The following is a 21,379-nucleotide window of genomic DNA, read 5'->3' on the forward strand; positions in this document are numbered from 1 at the left end:
TTTTGTCACAAGTTAGTGGAATATGAGACTTTGTAATAAAAAAAATAAAAAAAAAATCATCATTTTCCGCTAACTTGTGACAGAAAATAAAAAGTTCTATGAACTCACTATGCCCATCAGCGAATACCTTAGGGTGTCTACTTTCCTAAATGGGGTCATTTGTGGGGTGTTTGTACTGTCTGGCCATTGTAGAACCTCAGGAAACATGACAGGTGCTCAGAAAGTCAGAGCTGCTTCAAAAAGCGGAAATTCACATTTTTGTACCATAGTTTGTAAACGCTATAACTTTTACCCAAACATTTTTTTTTATCAAAGACGTGTAGAACAATAAATTTAGAGAAAAATTTATATATGGATGTCGTTTTTTTTGCAAAATTTTACAACTGAAAGTGAAAAATGTCATTTTTTTGCAAAAAAATCTGTAAATTTCGATTAATAACAAAAAAAGTAAAAATGTCAGCAGCAATGAAATACCACCAAATGAAAGCTCTATTAGTGAGAAGAAAAGGAGGTAAAATTCATTTGGGTGGTAAGTTGCATGATCGAGCAATAAATCGCTAAAGTTGTGGAGTGCCGATTTGTAAAAAAGGGCCTGGTCACTAGGGGGGTATAAACCTGTGGTCCTTAAGTGGTTAAGAACATTATTGATCAGTATTATAATTATAATTGCTTCCTTGATTGTCATATGTTGTTGTATCCAATGTATCCCTTTCCTCATACAGATGTTTTGTGTAATGTGTCCAAAACCCACAGACCCTGGACAATCATATGCTACTTAACTCTCTATGAGAGAAAGAAGATAAGTCATATTCATGACTTAAGAGGGGATTGAAGGGTTAAATAGAATAAGCTATATGATCTGTATGAAGGACAGGAGGTTGGGTGACATCATACTAGAGGGAGAATATATATTTACATTGACCTTCTGTCTGTATAAGGAACTTGTCACTACCAGAGCTTTGGGACGTTCTCACAGCTCTGTTTCTCCACCCCTGTGATGATGTCACTACTAGAGCTGGGAGGCGTTCTCACTACTCTGTTTACTTCTGGTTTCTTTCACCACAGCTGTCCTTCATGTGTTTGATTTCCCTCTCTTTATATCACCCCTCCTCCTATGATAGGATGTGGATTATAGTTCTCACTTCAGTTGTGGCTCTAGCTTTGGTTTCTTCACTTGTGGCTATCAGTCCACTGGACCTGTGTTCTGCTGCAGCTAGCACTCCGGATTTTGCCAGCCTGTCCTTGGATCCGTCTTCTCTGCGGCTACAACACCTTCAGCTAAGTCTGCAGACATTGTTGTATTCCTGTTTGTTTTCTGACTGGATCTGAGGTGGCCACGGTTCCCTCCATATACTGAGTAGGGCACTGGTGGCCGTGCCCCTTCCACTATTGTAGGGGTTACAGTGGTCATTAGTCTTAGGCACGTGGGCATGCCTCGTTCCGCCTTTTGGATCCGGGCATGTGCTGTAGCAGAATAGGGAAAGCGTTGAGGGTCGGACAGGGGTCACCCTTTATCCTCCCTAGTTCTGGGTCCAGTCAGATGCTCTGTACTGTGAATTACTATCGTTGCTCACATACACCCGTGACAGAACTGTTCCCAGTCAGCACTATTGTAATGAGAGCCGCAGCTGTTCCTGTATGTATGGATGCATGTATAAAAAGGCCCGTATGGTCAAGAATAAGCAGAGCTGTTACTGACATCATACTTTATGTGTCACTGATAGTTCTCCGGGCCTATCTTCGGGGACAAAGAAAGGAATCAAGGTGCATTGAGAAGGAAAGGATACTTTCAGAGAGGATCAAGAAATCTCTGGAATAATTATTTTGATTCCATTCCAATGCCCATTAAAACAATTGGTAGAGTTTGCCTGGTACATTTTCATGCCAGTTTAAGGATGTAAGCCAAATCTACCTCTTCCTCTCTGTCTTCCAGGTACTGGATGTTGAGTTCTGTCTTGACATCCAAAACATCTGGGCTGAGCCCAAAATAACTTAACTTCTGCTGGTATTAAGACCGAGAATAATTCTGACAAGTATAGATGTCCTCACCCCTGAGATTTCTTCTGGAGACAATGTTTAGCTCTCATCTAAAAACATCTGCTAAAAGGCAATACATTTCCACCACAGTATATCAGTAGGGATGAGCGAACCCGAACTGTATAGTTCGGGTTCGTACCGAATTTTGGGGTGTCCGTGACACGGACCCGAACATTTTCGTAAAAGTTCGGGTTCGGTGTTCGGCTCTTTCTTGGCGCTTTTTGAAAGGCTGCAAAGCAGCCAATCAACAAGCGTCATACTACTTGCCCCAAGAGGCCATCACAGCCATGCCTACTATTGGCATGGCTGTGATTGGCCAGTGCAGCATGTGACCCAGCCTCTATTTAAGCTGGAGTCACGTAGCGCCGCACATCACTCTGCTATGATCAGTATAGGGAGAGGTTGCAGCTGCGACGTTAGGGCGAGATTAGGCAGATTAACTCCTCCAAAAGACTTCATTCTGTGATCGATCTGCAGCTGTGGATCATTGAAGTGCTATTATTGACTTGCTCACTTTTTTGAGGCTGCCCAGAGCGTTTTTAGATCACTTTTTTTCTGGGGTGATTGGCGGCCATTTTGTGACTTGTGGTGCGCCAGCACAAGCTATCACCAAGTGTATTTAACCATCGATAGTGTGGTTATTTTGTGCTATATCCTACATCAGCTGCAGGCTGAGCCTGTGTCACCGAAGTGCATTTAACCATCAACAGTCTGGTTATTTTTTGGCCATATACTACATCTGGTGCAGGCTGAGCCTGTGTCACCCAAGTGCATTTAACCATCAACAGTGTGGTTATTTTTTGGCCATATATTACATCAGGGGCAAGTTGAGCCTGTCACCCAGCGCCTAAAAAATAGACCTGACATTTCTATTCAACCAAATCTGTACTGTTTTAGCTGGTCAAGTTATTTGTAGTGACCGTAAAAGCACACTTTTTTTTCTGGGTTGAAAAACCATTCCCAAATTTGCCATTCTCAAAATAACTAGTTTCTGGTATTTGAGGCCTACTTGAAATCTATCCCAAAAAGAATATCTTACATTGAAGCTAGTGATAGTGTCATTCAGAAAAACCTAAGACACACGCTAGCGTGCTGATAGAAATCTGATTCTGTGATTAAACCTATACCTGTCACACAGCGCAAAAAAAAACAGGCCTCACATCTCTATTTAACCAAATCTCTACTGTTTTAGCTGGTCAATTATTTGTAGTGACCGTAAAAGCACACTTTTTTTTCTGGGTTGAAAAACCATTCCTAAATTTGCTATTCTCAAAATTGTGGTGAACGGGAACAATGAGGAAAATATCTAATAAGGGACGCGGACGCGGATATGGTCGTGGTGGTGTTAGTGGACCCTCTGGTGCTGGGAGAGGACGTGGCCGTTCTGCCACAGCCACACGTCCTAGTGAACCAACTACCTCAGGTCCCAGTAGCCAGCAGAATTTACAGCGATATTTGGTGGGGCCCAATGCCGTTCTAAGGATGGTAAGGCCTGAGCAGGTGCAGGCATTAGTCAATTGGGTGGCCGACAGTGGATCCAGCACGTTCACATTATCTCCCACCCAGTCTTCTGCAGAAAGCGCACAGATGGCGCATGAAAACCAAGCCCATCGGTCTGTCACATCACCCCCATGCATATCAGGGAAACTGTCTGAGCCTCAAGTTATGCAGCAGTCTCTTATGCTGTTTGAAGACTCTGCTGCCAGGGTTTCCCAAGGGCATCCACCTAGCCCTTCCCCAGGGGTGGAAGAGATAGAATGCACTAACGCACAACCACTTATTTTTCCTGATGATGAGGACATGGGAATACCACCTCAGCACGTCTCTGATGATGACGAAACACAGGTGCCAACTGCTGCGTCTTTCTGCAGTGTGCAGACTGAACAGGAGGTCAGGGATCAAGACTGGGTGGAAGACGATGCAGGGGACAATGAGGTCCTAGACCCCACATGGAATGAAGGTCGTGCCACTGACTTTCACAGTTCAGAGGAAGAGGCAGTGGTGAGACCGAGCCAACAGCGTAGCAAAAGAGGGAGCAGTGGGCAAAATCAGAACACGCGCCGCCAAGAGACTCCGCCTGCTACTGACCGCCGCCATCTGGGACCGAGCACCCCAAAGGCAGCTTCAAGGAGTTCCCTGGCATGGCACTTCTTCAAACAAGGTGCTGACGACAAGACCCGAGTGGTTTGCACGCTGTGCCATCAGAGCCTGAAGCGAGGCATTAACGTTCTGAACCTTAGCACAACCTGCATGAACAGGCACCTGCATGCAAAGCATGAACTGCAGTGGAGTAAACACCTTAAAAACAAAGAAGTCACTCAGGCTCCCCCTGCTACCTCTTCTGCTGCTGCTGCCTCGGCCTCTTCTGCTGCTGCCGCCGCCTCGGCCTCTTCCTCCGCCTCTGGAGGAACGTTGGCACCTGCCGCCCAGCAAACATGGGATGTACCACCAACACCACCACCTGCGTCACCAAGCATCTCAACCATGTCACACGGCAGCGTTCAGCTCTCCATCTCACAAACATTTGAGAGAAAGCGTAAATTCCCACCTAGCCACCCTCGATCCCTGGCCCTGATTGCCAGCATTTCTAAACTACTGGCCTATGAAATGCTGTCATTTAGGCTGGTGGACACACACAGCTTCAAACAGCTCATGTCACTTACTGTCCCACAGTATGTTGTTCCCAGCCGCCACTACTTCTCCAAGAGAGCCGTGCCTTCCCTGCACAAAAAAGTGTACGATAAAATCAAGTGTGCACTGCGCAACGCCATCTGTGGCAAGGTCCACCTAACCACAGATACGTGGACCAGTAAGCACGGCCAGGGACGCTATCTCCCTAACTGCACACTGGGTAATTGTAGTGGCGGCTGGGTCCCAGGCGGAGAGCTGTTTGGCGCACGTCCTTCCGCCCCCAAGGATCGCAGGGCAACATTCTTTGCCTCCTGTCTCCTCCTCCTCCTACTCAGCTTCCTCCTCCTCTTCTTCCACCTGCTCATCCAGTCAGCCACACACCTTCACCACCAACTTCAGCACAGCCCGGGGTAAACGTCAGCAGGCCATTCTGAAACTCATATGTTTGGGGGACAGGCCCACACCGCACAGGAGTTGTGGCGGGGTATAGAACAACTGACCGACGAGTGGTTGCTGCCGGTGAGCCTCAAGCCCGGCCTGGTGGTGTGCGATAATGGGCGAAATCTCGTTGCAGCTCTGGGACTAGCCGGTTTGACGCACATCCCTTGCCTGGCGCATGTGCTGAATTTGGTGGTGCAGAAGTTCATTCGCAACTACCCCGACATGTCAGAGCTGCTGCATAAAGTGCGGGCCGTCTGTTCGCGCTTCCGGCGTTCACACCCTGCCGCTGCTCGCCTGTCTGTGCTACAGCGTAACTTCGGCCTTCCCGCTCACCGCCTCATATGCGACGTACCCACCAGGTGGAACTCCACCTTGCATATGCTGGACAGACTGTGCGAGCAGCAGCAGGCCATAGTGGAGTTTCAGCTGCAGCACGCACGGGTCAGTCTCACTGCGAATCAGACACACTTCACCACCAATGACTGGGCCTCCATGCGAGACCTGTGTGCCCTGTTGCGCTGTTTCGAGTACTCCACCAACATGGCCAGTGGTGATGACGCCGTTATCAGCGTTACAATACCACTTCTATGTCTCCTTGAGAAAACACTTAGGGCGATGATGGAAGAGGAGGTGGCCCAGGAGGAAGAGGAGGAAGAGGGGTCATTTTTAGCACTTTCAGGCCAGTCTCTTCAAAGTGACTCAGAGGGAGGTTTTTTGCAACACCAGAGGCCAGGTACAAATGTGGCCAGACAGGGCCCACTACTGGAGGACGAGGAGGACGAGGAGGTGGAGGAGGATGAGGATGAAGCATGTTCACAGCGGGGTGGCACCCAAAGCAGCTCGGGCCCATCACTGGTGCATGGCTGGGGGGAAACACAGGACGATGACGATACGCCTCCCACAGAGGACAGCTTGTCCTTGCCTCTGGGCAGCCTGGCACACATGAGCGATTACATGCTGCAGTGCCTGCGCAACGACAGCAGAGTTGCCCACATTTTAACGTGTGCGGAATACTGGGTTGCCACCCTGCTGGATCCCCGGTACAAAGACAATGTGCCCACCTTACTTCCTACACTGAAGCGTGATAGGAAGATGCGCGAGTACAAGCGCACGTTGGTAGACGCGCTACTGAGAGCATTCCCAAATGTCACAGGGGAGCCAGTGGAAGCCCGAGGCGAAGGCAGAGGAGAAGCAAGAGGTCGCCAACGCAGCTGTGTCATCGCCAGCTCCTCTGAGGGCAGGATTAGCATGGCAGAGATGTGGAAAAGTTTTGTCACCACGCCACAGCTAACTGCACCACCACCTGATACGGAACGTGTTAGCAGGAGGCGACATTTCACTACATGGTGGAACAGTACCTGTGCACACCCCTCCACGTACTGACTGATGGTTCGGCCCCATTCAACTTCTGGGTCTCCAAATTGTCCACGTGGCCAGAGCTAGCCTTTTATGCCTTGGAGGTGCTGGCCTGCCCGGCGGCCAGCGTTTTGTCTGAACGTGTATTCAGCACGGCAGGGGGCGTCATTACAGACAAACGCAGCCGCCTGTCTACAGCCAATGTGGACAAGCTGACGTTCATAAAAATGAACCAGGCATGGATCCCACAGGACCTGTCCATCCCTTGTGCAGATTAGATATTAACTACCTCCCCTTAACAATATATTATTCTACTCCAGGGCACTTCCTCATTCAATACTATTTTTAATTTCATTTTACCATTATATTGCGGGGCAACCCAAAGTTGAATAAACCTCTCCTCTGTCTGGGTGCCGGGGCCTAAATGTGTGACAGTGGCCTGTTCCAGTGGTGGGTGACGTGAAGCCTGATTCTCTGCTATGACATGAAGACAGATTCTGCGCTGACATAAGGCCAGATTCTCTGTTACGGGACCTCTCTCCTCTGTCTGGGTGCCGGGGCCTAAATGTGTGACAGTGGCCTGTTCCAGTGGTGGGTGACGTGAAGCCTGATTCTCTGCTATGACATGAAGACAGATTCTGCGCTGACATAAGGCCAGATTCTCTGTTACGGGACCGCTCTCCTCTGTCTGGGTGCCGGGGCCTAAATGTGTGACCGTGGCCTGTTCCAGTGGTGGGTGACGTGAAGCCTGATTCTCTGCTATGACATGAAGACAGATTCTGCGCTGACATAAGGCCAGATTCTCTGTTACGGGACCTCTCTCCTCTGCCTGGGTGCCGGGGCCTAAATGTGTGACAGTGGCCTGTTCCAGTGGTGGGTGACGTGAAGCCTGATTCTCTGCTATGACATGAAGACAGATTCTGTGCTGACATCAGGCCAGATTCTCTGTTACGGGACCTCTCTCCTCTGCCTGGGTGCCGGGGCCTAAATGTGTGACAGTGGCCTGTTCCAGTGGTGGGTGACGTGAAGCCTGATTCTCTGCTATGACATGAAGACAGATTCTGTGCTGACATCAGGCCAGATTCTCTGTTACGGGACCTCTCTCCTCTGCCTGGGTGCCGGGGCCTAAATGTGTGACAGTGGCCTGTTCCAGTGGTGGGTGACGTGAAGCCTGATTCTCTGCTATGACATGAAGACTGATTCTGCGCTGACATGAAGCCAGATTCTCTGCTATGGCATGAAGAGACTGATTCTCTGCTGACATGAAGCCAGATTCTTTGCTATGGCATGAAGAGACTGATTCTCTGCTAACGTGAAGCCAGATTCTCTGCTATGGGACCTCTGTCCAATTGATATTGGTTCATTTTTATTTTTTTTATTTTTATTTTAATTCATTTCCCTATCCACATTTGTTTGCAGGGGATTTACCTACATGTTGCTGCCTTTTGCAGCCCTCTAGCTCTTTCCTGGGCTGTTTTACAGCCTTTTTAGTGCCTAAAAGTTCGGGTCCCCATTGACTTCAATGGGGTTTGGGTTCGGGACGAAGTTCGGATCGGGTTCGACCGAACTTCTCGAACCCGAACATCCAGGTGTTCGCTCAACTCTATATATCAGTCCCTTCTAGGTTCTCCAACAATTTAATCTGATCACTTTAAAACTAAGTCCTCTGATCAAAAAGAATCGATGTGTGACGCACTGGACTAACTATTGACCCAATAATTACCAATAGTAATTTAAAATACCTATCCACTACACCATAAAACACAATATGCAGTAATCCAATATGACAAATACTAAGATATAAAATACTAAAATTCGAGGAATAAAATAGAATATTCAGTAATAACTCGTATGAATATTCTGCAAATATTCTTATGGGAAAGTCTAATATTTTAAATTTTTGGCGATAATCCAATGTCCTTTATGTTTGTCCCTTTCGATATATAACAGGGATATCCGAAAATAAGCAAAGTCCCAATGAGCAATCAAAGAACAAACTCAAGCGGTGTCCCGCTAATAGCATCCACCAGCAGCGTCCCACTGGAATAATAATGCAGTTTTTAAATCGCTGGATAATAATTGCTGGATAAAATCGTACGGTCTTACCGTCTCCTTTGATAAGTCGACAAAGATGCAGTTATGGACCTCTGAGTTTGCAGACCATATCTCGTAGTAAACTCGCACACAGGCAATTGTTTCGCACATGTAGTCAGGCCTTCACCATGGAATCAGGCCTTACACATTCTTTTCCAAGTATACCTTTCGTGTGACAGATGGTTCTTTCTTTGCGACTTTCCAGTCAAATCTCCAGCTTCCCAAGTGGTCCAAATATTGGGGTCCTGTCCAGGCTAGACGCGTTTCAGGGTTTAGAAGTACCCCTTCCTCAGTAGCTATCAGTCCCCCAAACAATCCCTTTCTTATATAGTGGAGAAGTTCTTTCTTCCAAAAGTCTGGATAAGATGTTCCAAAAACCTGGAGTGAATCGATTTTTGATCCATTGTTTCATTGAGTCTATTCCCATTAAAATCCTCGCTATATCATATAAAATCACATTGCCAAATACTTTTTAATATATATAAAAACACACATGTTACAATGGTCTCAAGATTTAAAATAACATTCTAAACAGAAAAAGTAGAATTTCTGGATTTAAACATTTGTTGAGAAGAATCAAATAAAATGCTGTACATACATTAAACCAGCAACCAGAAATAGCTACATCCTTTACAGTAGTTGCCACCTCCCAAGCTGGCTTATTAATATTCCTCAAGGCCAGTTTCGGAGGATAAAACGCAGCTGTACAGTAAACGATCAATTCGAGAGGGAAGCAGAAGAAATGAAAAAAGCATTTTTAAAAAAAGAATACCCTATAGAGCTTTTAGAGGGAGCACTCGATAAAGTAAGGGATATGAAAAGAGAAATTTTTTTTGAACAAAAGGAGATAGTGAAGGAAGCACAGAAGGAGGCAGACCTCCGCATGATTTTACCTTTTAATAGTGAATATAAGAAAATTAAGAAGATAATATTCAAACACTGGCATTTAATAAATAAGGATAAAATATTGGGCCCCATTACCTCACTTAACCCCCTGATCACATTCACTAAAGCCTCATGTCTAAATATCAAAGTGGCCCCAACTATTAAGAAAGAAAGCAAACAAATTTGTTCAAATTTGTTCAGTTCAAAGTTGGGCAAACATCAATGGCTTCTTTAGGTGTGGACAATGTGGAAACTGTAAGATCACAAATTTCCCACGCAGAACGAATGAAATTATTTCTGCCACAAACAAACATAAACATTAAATTGGGGAATTTCTGTCATGTAATTCGAGAGAAGCTATTTTTGTGATTGAATGTCCCTGCGGCAAACAATACGTGGGGAGGACAAAAAGGACGTTGAAAAAACGTATCTCCGAACATATGACCAATATTAGGAAAGGTTTGGAAACTCATTCTTTATCCAATCATTTTAAAGTTGTGCACAAAATCCAATTGGCCTTAAGTTCGCAGCTATCGACAAGGTCCACAAGGATTGGAGGGGGGGCAACCATATTAGTAAAATGTTGAGACTGGAAACGCAGCGTATTTTCGAATTGAATACGTTGCTTCCAGGGGGGCTCAATGGAAACCGCATGGTGTCGGATGCGTTTTTTGGGTTATTGGAATCTCCTGGTCCATATCTATATAGAGATGGAGGGGTTTTTATATACCCAGCTGCAAAGAAAATCTAGAGCATATTTTGCTTCTATATATTGAATAATTTGAATGGTAGTGTGGAATATAGACTTCCAAGCAAGGTATCTTTTCTCTCTGAAAATAAGGTATTAGAAAATAAGATATTGGAGTATTTAGTATTCACCAATAAACAACTCATGAGTTACCAGTTGCATTTTAGTAAGTACTGCTCTTATATTGTGATCCTGGACACTTTAGTGAAGGTAGAAATATCACACAGAGGGGTCCAGGATGATTGCCGCAAAAAACGCATCAAAACCGCATGGTGTTAGATGCGTTTTTTGGTCCATTAGAAGCACCTGACTTACATCAATATGGGGATGAAAGGATTTTCACATACCCAGCTGCAAACACAATCTAGAGCATATTTTAATTTTATCTGTTTAGAATGTTATTTTAAATCTTGAGACCATTGTAACATATGTGTGTTTTTATATATAAAAAAAATTATTTGGCAATGTGATTTTATATGATATAGCGAGGATTTTAATGGGAATAGACTCAATGAAACATTAGATCAAAAATCGATTCACTCCAGGTTTTTGGAACATCTTATCCAGACTTTTGGAAGAAAGAACTTCTCCACTATATAAGAAAGGGATTGTTTGGGGGACTGATAGCTACTGAGGAAGGGGTACTTCTAAACCCCGAAACGCGTCTAGCCTAGACAGGACCCCAACATTTGGACCACTTGGGAAGCTGGAGATTTGACTGCAAAGTCACAAAGAAAGAACCATCTGTCACACGAAAGGTATACTTGGAAAAGAATGTGTAAGGCCTGATTCCATGGTGAATGCCTGACTACATGTGCGAAACAATTGCCGGTGTGCGAGTTTACTACGAGATATGGTCTGCAAACTCAGAGGTCCATAACTGCATCTTTGTCGACTTATCAAAGGAGACGGTAAGACCGTACGATTTTATCCAGCAATTATTATCCAGCGATTTAAAAACTGCATTATCATTCCAGTGGGACGCTGCTGGTGGATGCTATTAGCGGGACGCCGCTTGAGTTTGTTCTTTGATTGCTCATTGGGACTTTGCTTATTTTCGGATATCCCTGTTATATATCGAAAGGGACAAACATAAAGGACATTGGTTTATCGCCAAAAAAATTTAATATTCGACTTTCCCATAAGAATATTTGCAGAATATTCATACGAGTTATTACTGAATATTCTATTTTATTCCTCGAATTTTAGTATTTTATATCTTAGTATTTGTCATATTGGATTACTGCATATTGTGTTTTATGGTGTAGTGGATAGGTATTTTAAATTACAGTTTTATATTATCATTGTCAGTAAGTTCTATGTCTCTTGTTCTATTATAAGTCCTCTGATCATTAGCGTAACAGGAACATTTTACCTGAACACCATTTACCCCTTGTCTATTCTGAAGTTATATTCTAGTGTTGCAGCCATGGAGGCTTATTGTGAGTTTTATCTGTGCAGTGCATGTATGATTTTTCTGGGTTCATTTTTTGTGCTATTTATGCGGATATTGTATCGCACTATTAGGGCTCTTTACACGAGCATGTCCCTTGAAGGAATCACGCTCCATGTGAGAGAGGGATCGTGCATTTTCGACTTAGGAAGCAAACAGCATTATCATGATTGATAATGCTGTGTGCCTCTGCATGACCTTTCTGTAAGAGAATCATACTGGCATAAAGCTGTCAGTATGATTCCGTTACAGAAAGGTCATGCAGAGGCACACATCATTAGCAATCATGATAATGCTGTGCGCTTCCTAAGTCCAAAATGCACGATCCCTATCTCACACAGAGTGTGATTCTCGCAAGGGACACTCTTGCGTGAAAAAGCCCTTAAAAGGGAGCGTGTCACGTCATTTTTACCAATATAACTAACAGCATTGCACCACAGAAGATTGCAAATGCATTCCAAACATACCTGTGTATACTTCCTTTTTTATTCCATGTCCAGGAAAAGCACTTTTATTCTGCTGAAAAATGGCTTTCAAAGAGCCCAGCTTAGCGGGCTTTGCTTTGGGCACTTGGACCAGCAAAGCCTGAACAGTTGGACACTTGGTAAGGAAAGTTCACATCACCGTTATTTTTCCATAACTGATGTACAGGATCCAAATTTTTTTTTTTTTACAGGATGAGGTTTTTTTTTTCTTTATTTTTTATTTCCATAGTCTGCCAACCCATAGAAAAACACAATTTTTTTGCTAAGGTTTACCATTTTTTTTTTTTACTCAAATGTCCTATCCTTCTCCGCCAAACGGATAAGAATAGGACATGTTCAATTTTTTGCTGGGCCGCGGAACAGACATGCGGATGTTGACAGCAAATTGAGATGAATGGGTCCACATCTGATCTGTAAAAAATGCAGATCAGATGCGGACCAAAACTACAGCCATCTGCTTGAGCCCTAACTCTGTTTTTTTTTACCATATACTTAACGGTGACTACAAATACGCCTTTTTTACGGTGGTCACTAAGGGGCCTTACGCTGGGCCGCCACCTTTTTACAGCAGCCCAGTCTAAGCGCAGCACGGGTAACCTGTGCAGCGGAGAGCGGGGGCTCAGCTTTCACATGAGAGCGAGGCTCCTGCTCTAATAGCCTGGACCAGCGGGAATGCAGATTCAGGCTGTTTAACCCCTTACATGCCACGCAAAGGCGCCCGCCACAGGTAAGCGTTGACAGAGGGAGTGAACCCCTCTGTCTCCCATCAGCACCCCACAAATGCAATCGCGGGGTGCTGATGTTTGTATAGGCTCGTTGGGACATGATGTAGGCCCCAATGTCCATTATTACATGGAATGAAATAGTCATAGCCTGGTTGACAAGGAAGAAAAACCTCTCACAGGAGGTTATGCTTATGACAACCAGAGCAGCTGTACATATCTTATCACAATAGGAAAAAGGAAAACAAAATAAAAAAAATTCACAAAGAAAACAAAAAAAGGAACCATATGTAACCAGTGATCTACAGCACCTTAAAGGATAACTGTCGTATTTTTTTTTTTTTTTGGTGTATCGGTGGTCCTATTTCAACTTTTTACTGTGTATTCAATTACCCCTTAATTCCACATTTTTGTTCCCTATACTGCCTACTTTTACCTGTGCTTAAAATAGGGTTGCTAGGCATGGTCCGTCTATCTGTTGATAGACGGAGCACGCAGAAGCAGGCTGCGTGCAAGGTCACATTACTGACAGCCAGGGACTGTAAGTAAATGATTAAAGCCAGGTCCTCCCAGCAGCTGATATCAGTGCCTGGGCTGTGTGCACTTCTCCCTGTCCCTGTGCTTGGCAGACGCTCCCTCACTCAGCAGAGCTGGAGAATGCAGGGTGGAAGCAGCGCACAACAGGGAAGGGAGATCTGCCATCTGCTCAGTGTATAAATGAAAGCAACATGTGGTAAGAGGACCCCTTTGTGCTGCAGGAGATTAACCCTATAGGGGGAGGGCTCTGGTTACTGACACTTTTGGGGAGCTATTGTTACTGGCTAGTCAGGGCAGGCAGGATTAGCCTCAGGGTTAGGGCAGTGGCGGCCATCGTAACTGAATAGTGAAATTGCAGTTTTATGCAGACTGGTTGCTAAGGGCTGAATCTTATTAAATATGGGGTACGTCAGTCTAATAGTAACTGATACTGGAATATCATGTTATTAGTAACTACATATATGAAAATTGAAATTAGGGTCTAAATGTGACAGTTATCCTTTAAGTTAAGGATCATTACAAGAGGTGGTGTATAGGGAACCAGGGCTTGCTGGGCAAAGGTATCTTATGTCATTAGATCATCCTAGGAGACCTCGAACCCTATAAAGACAGGAGTCAAGGAGAATGGCAAGAATAAGAGGAGGATGTCCACAGCTGCCATAGTCTCATGACAAATTCTACTCTATCATCCCCGATGGCAGGCATTTTTTCGAAAATGGCCATTCTGTCCATCATTGCCTTAACAGCAGCTATGGAGAGGTATGGGGTTTTCCAATTAGCTGCCACATGTATGTGGGCAGCAAGAAGGAAAAACTGAGCAAGTTTGAAAGGGGCAAATCTCATCCCTACAGGTCTGGCATTTAAAAGACAAACAGTGGGAAGCTTGTGAAAAGTGATGCCCAATACCTCAGTGAGAATCGAGCAAATATATGACCAAAAGGCACTCACCACCAGGAAGACCCACCATATGTGATACATAGAGCCCATAGCTGCGCATCCCCTAAAACATAGAGGGGACATCGATGGGTATTTGTGATGAAGGCGCTCGGGAACAAAATAGACCCTATGGAGCACCTTAATCACAGTTTCGACTAGGCTTACTTGCCAACTTCCCCGACTTATGGTTTCACAACAGGAGTGCCACTTTGAGACAGGCAGTTGCTGGTGGATATCCTCCTCCCATCGAAGCATGAATGGTAATTTACTTTCATCAAGTGGGGTGTTAAGCCAATTATAGACACAAGAGATCATGCCTCATCTATGGAAGGAATAGAGTACAAAACGCTCAAGTGTGGAATAGGTTGCATCATTCAAAGTCCCCATTCTACCCCTCCAAAATGAAAGTATTTGTAGTAATCTAAACATTTCCCCAGGTGGGGGGGAATGTTGTTCAATGAGCTGCGAGGGGGTAAATAAAGAGCCCCTTCTTAGAAAATCATGTAGGCAAGTTAGGGAATGAGACCTCCACCATGAAAAGTATAAGGCATTTCCTCCGGGCGGGAATGCGGGGTTATGTAGTAAAGGGGTAAGGGTTGCAAGTCTAGATTTGAAGCTTATACTTAAATCTTTTGAGAAGTCACCCAACAACTTCCACAGACACAGATATTAAAGGGCTTCTGTCACCCCACTACTAAAGTCATTTTTTTTTTTTTGCTACTTATAATCCCTATACTGCGATATATCAATAGATAATGTTATTAATCATTTTAGTTCAGTAGATAATTCAAAAAACAGACTTATCATATGCAAATTACCTGTCTACCAGCAAGTAGGGCGGCTACTTGCTGGTAGCCGCCGCATCCTCCTCTCATAAACACGCCCCCTCCTCATGTTGATTGACAGGGCCAGCGAACGCATCGTTCTCTGCTGGCCCTGTCTGCGTTCAAGATCTGGCGCCTGCGCCGTACCTGTCTTCAGTCAGCGCAGGCGCACTGAGAGGAGGACGCTTGCTCGGCCGCTCCATCCTCAATGCGCCGGTGACGTCACATCTACACCCGGCGCAGGCGCACTGAGGGAGGAGCGGCCGAGCGAGCGTCCTCCCCTCAGTGCGCCGACTGAAGACAGGTACGGCGCAGGTGCCAGATTTTGAATGCAGACAGGTCCAGCAGAGAACGAGCGCGTTCGCTGGCCCTGTCAATCAACATGAGGAGGGGGCGAGTTTATGAGAGGAGGATGCGGCTGCTATCAGCAAGTAGCCGCCCTACTTGCTGGTAGACAGGTAATTTGCATATGATAAAAGTCAGTTTTTTTTTATTATCTACTGAACGAAAATGATTAATAACATTATCTATTGATATATCGCAGTATAGGCATTATAAGTAGCAAAAAATAAATAAAGACTTTAGTGGGGTGACAGAAGCCCTTTAAAGGATTAGTCAGGGTCAAAAGCAAGGCATCAGCAAATAGGTTGACTTTATACTCCTGTGAATAAATCTTCTCCAGAGTTGTAACGACTAGAAGGAGAGAAGAGATCTCAATTTAACCATATCAAGAATGGGGTCAGTGGACCAAAAAAGCACTGCTACGGAGAGAGGAGCCAATAATTCAGATTCCAATTTGACCCAGGTCGGTACCCTATCTCGAAGATTAAACAATAGAAACTGTGAAAGGAGGGCTGCCCTATAATACTTTATAAAGTTAGGCAAGGAGAGACCTCCTATTCGTTTGTGTAAGCACTTAGTTGTCATTTGAATCCGAGGTCTCCTATTCGCCAAAAAAATCTAGGGATAGCTTTATGCAGGTCGTGAAGATCTTTTACAGGGACTGGAGTTTTGAGGGCCCAAAATAAATAGAGTTGACTGGGAGGGACATAATTTTAACAGTATAGATTCTGCCAATCCAGGAGAGCATAGGTGTATCCCATTTAGTTAGGGCGGCTTTGATGGAGCAGAACATTTTAATTAGCCTGATAGATACCTTCTAATGTGGGAGTTAAAAATATACCCAAGTATGACACTCTATGGGTGACAAACCCAAAATCTGATTCCAATAGGCTAATCATAGATGGCGGGGAATTACAATACATGGCACCAGATTTGGAGGCATTGATTTGCAGTCCGGAGACTTTTGAGAAGTCATCAAACAACTTCCACAGACACAGATATTAAAGGATTAGTCAGGGTCAAAAGCGAGGCATCAGCAAATAGGTTGACTTTATACTCCTGTGAATAAATCTTAACTCCAGAGATATCTAAATTGGGCTCCATAGCGAGAGCTAAAAGTGCCAGGGAAAGGGGATGTGAGTAAATGATATGAAGTGCATTCACAAATGAACCCTGAAACCCCATTGTATGGAAGACCTCAAACATATAATCCCAAAAAAGGCTGTCAAAGGCCTTCTCTATATCTAAGGAGATAAGCATAAAAGGATTGCAGTGTGTATTAGACCAGTGTAAGATATCAAGAAGTTTACGTATATTATCTGGGGCCTCGTGCCCCAGGATAAAACCCACCTGGTCAGTGTGAACCAGATCAGGGAGCAGTTGGTTCAGGCGGCGAACTAATATAGCTGTAAAGATCTTATTAAGATCTTATTATCAACATTTAATAAGGTAGTTAGCTGGCAAGAGGTGGTTTTTCTTGGGCTTGGGTATGACTGTTATCAGGGCATCCAAACACTCAGCTGGCACCTCCAGGTCTTGCAAAATATTGTTACAGAGGGCGCAGATATGGGAGGAGAGAATAGTGAGATACTTCTTATAGTACATAGCTGTTAGGCCATCGGGGCCAGACGCCTTGCCTTGAGTAAAGTCACAAACCGTTTGCTCTATCTCGGGAAAAGAAACTGGTCTGTTCAAGCTCAAGAGGGCTTCAGAGGAGAGGGTGGGGAGCCTGGCCCTAGTCAGAAAATCCGACATGACTGCGGAGGCAACTGGAGATCTTTTCCTGGCCCTCTCCAGTTTGTATCCTAAATACTTGGGTGATACGTTTTATGTCTGAGTTTGCAAGCCAGTAACTTATCTGGTTTGTTAACCTATTTATAATAGCGAGCACGGGTCCAACGCAAAGCTCGCTCTGTTTTATGGGATAACAAAGAGTCAAGTTGTAGTTTGGTGTTTTTAACAACATGATAGAGATATAAGGAAAGCCGTTGCTGATGAGCATAGGCTAGTCGGGATAGTTTGTCCTCTAGTCTTGACTGGGCCAGACCCCGTTCCCTTTTTTCCCAGAGGCCAGAGCAATGAGTTTACCTCTTATGAAGGCTTTAAGCAAAAGCCACACCCATGGTGGGGAAGTTCCCGCCTTACCCGCGGCGTTAGTGGCGAAAAAAACACCCAGCTCCTCAGCAACCTGCTAATAACTCATGGGATCAGTTTATAAGGCCTCATATAATCTCCAGGAGTAGGGTAAAAACCCTTTTGGGGTAAAATCGAATACTTATAATAACATATCATGATATGACCATGAGCAGACATTATGTCTAGAATACAATAGATGTTTAAGTGATCATATCAATTCTAAAATACTGGTGATGGGAGCTGGAGAAGAAAGCTGAGATCCATTGTGCTCCCGTCAGGTGTCAGTTAATCGCAGAGATTGCATTGAATCAGAAATGAGCCACCAGATAACTCTTTATAAAGTATTATCTTTAACCTGCAGTCTCTTTTTTATATTGTGATATGGAACTAGTAGAAGCTCACCTGCATTTCATGTCCAGTGTTATATCTCTTATCTGTCTTCCCAATCTCATAACTCTGGCTGTATAGATAAAACACAATAAATACATTCATTAATGTACAACAACAAAAAATCTCAGTATAATTTCACTTACATAGTGAATATCACTTATTTATAATAAAAAAGTACACAATAATCCAAATCCCATAAAAAAGATACAATTCATATACATTACACAGTTAGGGATATTTGGCTTGTGGGGGAAATTTCAGGATGAACCTAAAATGCACTCTAATCTTTACAGGTGAACTTAATGTGACCTTCTCTAAACTTTTGAATGCACATTTCCAACTGTTCAGTGTTTCAGTACTTTTTGCACAACTTGCTGTTCTCTAACAAGGAGCTTAACAAAAGCAAAATTCAAAACAAGTGTTTCACAACAGACGACCCCTAACAATTGATCAACAGCACCTCACCATTGTGAGGCTTCAAGCAGGATGTTCTCAGAAGGAAATGGCCACTGAGCTTAGAGTGTCACAGAGTGTCATCAGCAGGTCAAAGCAGAGATACAGAGAGACTGGAAGAGTCACAGAAAGGCATAGAAGTGGACGTCCTTTGGCCACATCCCACACTGATGCCTGCTTCATTGTGAACAATGCCTTGTGGAACATGATGAATGCCAGACAACTCCGGGCACATTTAAGGGTGGCGAGAGGCACCCAAGTGTCACTTCAGACCATTTGAAACCATTTACATCAGCGTGGTTTGCGTGCTAGACAACCTGCAAGGGTACCTGACCATATCAGCAAGCACAGGCATCATCGTCTGGCATGGGTCAGGGAGCTATGCTGGACGAGGGAGCAGTGGGCCTCTGTGCTGTTCACTGATGAAAGTCGAATCACACTGAGCAGAAATGAAGGCCGCCAACAATGTTGGAGATGTCAAGGAGAGCATTATGCATCAGCCACTGTTGTCACCAGACGAACCTTTGGTGGTGGTGGTGTTACAGAACTGCCCTACACTTTGTGAATGGTACAGTGACAATCCTATACTACTTGAATAACATCATTAATCCAATTATTGTGGTTCTGCATGAACACCACAGGCAAAATTTCATCTTCATGGACGACAATGCGCCAGCTCATCGAGGATGCATCATTAGGGAACGGCAGCTGGAGACTGGGGTACCTCAAATAGAGTGGCCTGCACTTTCTCCAGGCCTGAATCCTATTGAAGACCTATGGGATCAGCTGAGTAGCCATGTAAAGGCTCGTAACTCTGTACCCCAGAACATCAATGACCTGAGGGCTTCCCTTCAAGAAGAGTGGGATGCCATGCCTCAGCAGACAATAAGTCAACTTGTTAACAGCATGATACGTCGTTGTCAAGCTGTAATTAATGCTCAAGGCCACATGACAACTTATTGAGACCCTGACATTTACTGTGGGGGTATACCCACCACTGTTGTTGGCTTTTGTTTCAATAAATTGTTTGAGATGAGGAAATCACCATTGCATACTTCTACTTAAATGCCCTACTTTCATGATATATCACTGTAGCTTGAACTTTTTACGTTTTCCATAAATTTCTCCTGAAAGCCGAATAACCCTAGCTTTTTGTGAGTAAGCCTATTGCAGTACATAAGTATAATTTAATAGCATCAATTAACATGGTTATAATGTATGCTAAAAATAATAATGTGTGCAGTATAAGCAATTGTACTAACTAGATCTCTATAAATAATCCAAAATTGAATATAAATGTTAGATTGGTAAACTTAACCCCTTGACCCCATGAGCGCTCCAGCGCGCGCTGAGGAGGAGAGGAGCTGAGTCGGGGCTTTTTAGACTGGATGGTTTAAAAGGGAGGTAAGCGCAGTATATTGCGTTCCCCTCCTGTGTGATTTAATAGGCGCTGAGACGTGGGTTCTTGTGGGGACACTTCCCCATACCTGTCCAGATACAGACCACTGTTTGTCTCTGGAGACTTTATAAGGAGCTGCCTAAACATTTGACACCTCCATTACCTCTCTGATTTCAAAATTGAAGCGTTTAGTGGATCTCTGTTTATTTTTTGTTTTCCCTTTATCTTTATTTCAGTTTACTCTCTATCTATATATCCCCTGATATAGTCCCTGTAAGGGATGAAACATGTCATGAGAGAGGGACATTTTTAGGGAAAACGCCCTTTAAAGGGACAGGTTCCTGACGGGGTCACCCCTATCGGGGCGGGTGCTTTGTATCACTGTTAGGTAGGGACTAATAGCCCCCATCCCAACCAATTTTAGGGTGTACATGTAAGGGCGAGTTAGAATAATGTCCCCAGAAGTTTCACCGCAGTGATACAGGCCCTGCTGCTTCCACTTCTATCTTTACCATCTTGATAGCAAAGGACGAGTCCTGGACAAACAGAAATGGGTATATGCACCTACGGATCTGGTAAGACTATTCCAACTATATTCCTGCAATTGCCTGTGATTAGGTACATCTATTATTGCTATGTTTTTATAGTCACAATTCACAGCACTATTTGAGCACCAGTTTTGTTCATTTCAATTTTAATCATAATAAGTAAAGGTTACTTTTTAGTATACTATGACGAGGTCTCATATGGTTAGGTGAACAGACCAAAAAAAAAAGTTATGGCTCTGGGAAGGCAGGGAGCGCAAAACAAAAATGCAAAAAATAAATAAAAATCCGGGCCTGAAAGGGTTAATAAACATATAAAATACAAGTACAATAATAAAGTCCAGCAATATTAATAATAATAGAAGGAGACCCGGAAATATTTAATCTATTTCATTTAATGTTTGTGTGTTCGATAAAAGATATCAATAGTATCCCCCCATAACAGTGACATCTACAGTACCCCGCCGCCTTTACAGTGACCTCCACCCCTTAACACTGATCCCCCCACAGTGCCCCGTCTCCTTAAAATGGGACCTCCACAGCAGCCCACCCCCTTCACTTTTACATTCACAGAAGCCTGCCCCTTTAACAGTGAGTTTCACAGCACACCACCCCCTTGACAATGACCTCCACAGGGGCTCACCCCCTTAACAGTGGCCTTTACAGCAATCTTCCCCTTAACACTGACCTCCATAGCGGACCATCCCCTTAACTGTGACCTCCACAGCAGCTTGCCCCTAGGGTGGCCAGAGGTCCAGTTTTAGGCCGGACAATCCGGATTTCAGACTCCCTGTCCTCTGTCTGGCGCAGGGCCTGGATGGACACAGGGATGTCCTTTTGAACAGCTCACTCTGACAGCAGCACTGTGCTGTCTGAGCGTGAGCTGCAGGGAGAAAGTCACCCTCACTCCCACACCTGCAGCTGACAGAAGTTGATTTTTAACCTTATTTTTTCAATCCCTGTCG

At 44.4% G+C, this 21,379-nt stretch overlaps 1 protein-coding gene across 1 annotated transcript in view; it reads right to left on the bottom strand.

Moving 5' to 3' along the window:
• The window catches only part of TEX11 (testis expressed 11), a 1,801,876-nt gene that overhangs the window by 1,245,666 nt on the left and 534,831 nt on the right, over window positions 1–21,379 (bottom strand). Inside the window, exon 8 of the mRNA XM_040406306.1 lies at window positions 18,030–18,087. Coding sequence (XP_040262240.1) covers window positions 18,030–18,087 — 58 coding nt within the window. The remainder of the gene's footprint in view (window positions 1–18,029; window positions 18,088–21,379) is intronic.

The sequence above is a fragment of the Bufo bufo genome, chromosome 8 (genome assembly GCF_905171765.1).
Source record: "Bufo bufo chromosome 8, aBufBuf1.1, whole genome shotgun sequence".
Classification (NCBI taxonomy): domain Eukaryota; kingdom Metazoa; phylum Chordata; class Amphibia; order Anura; family Bufonidae; genus Bufo; species Bufo bufo.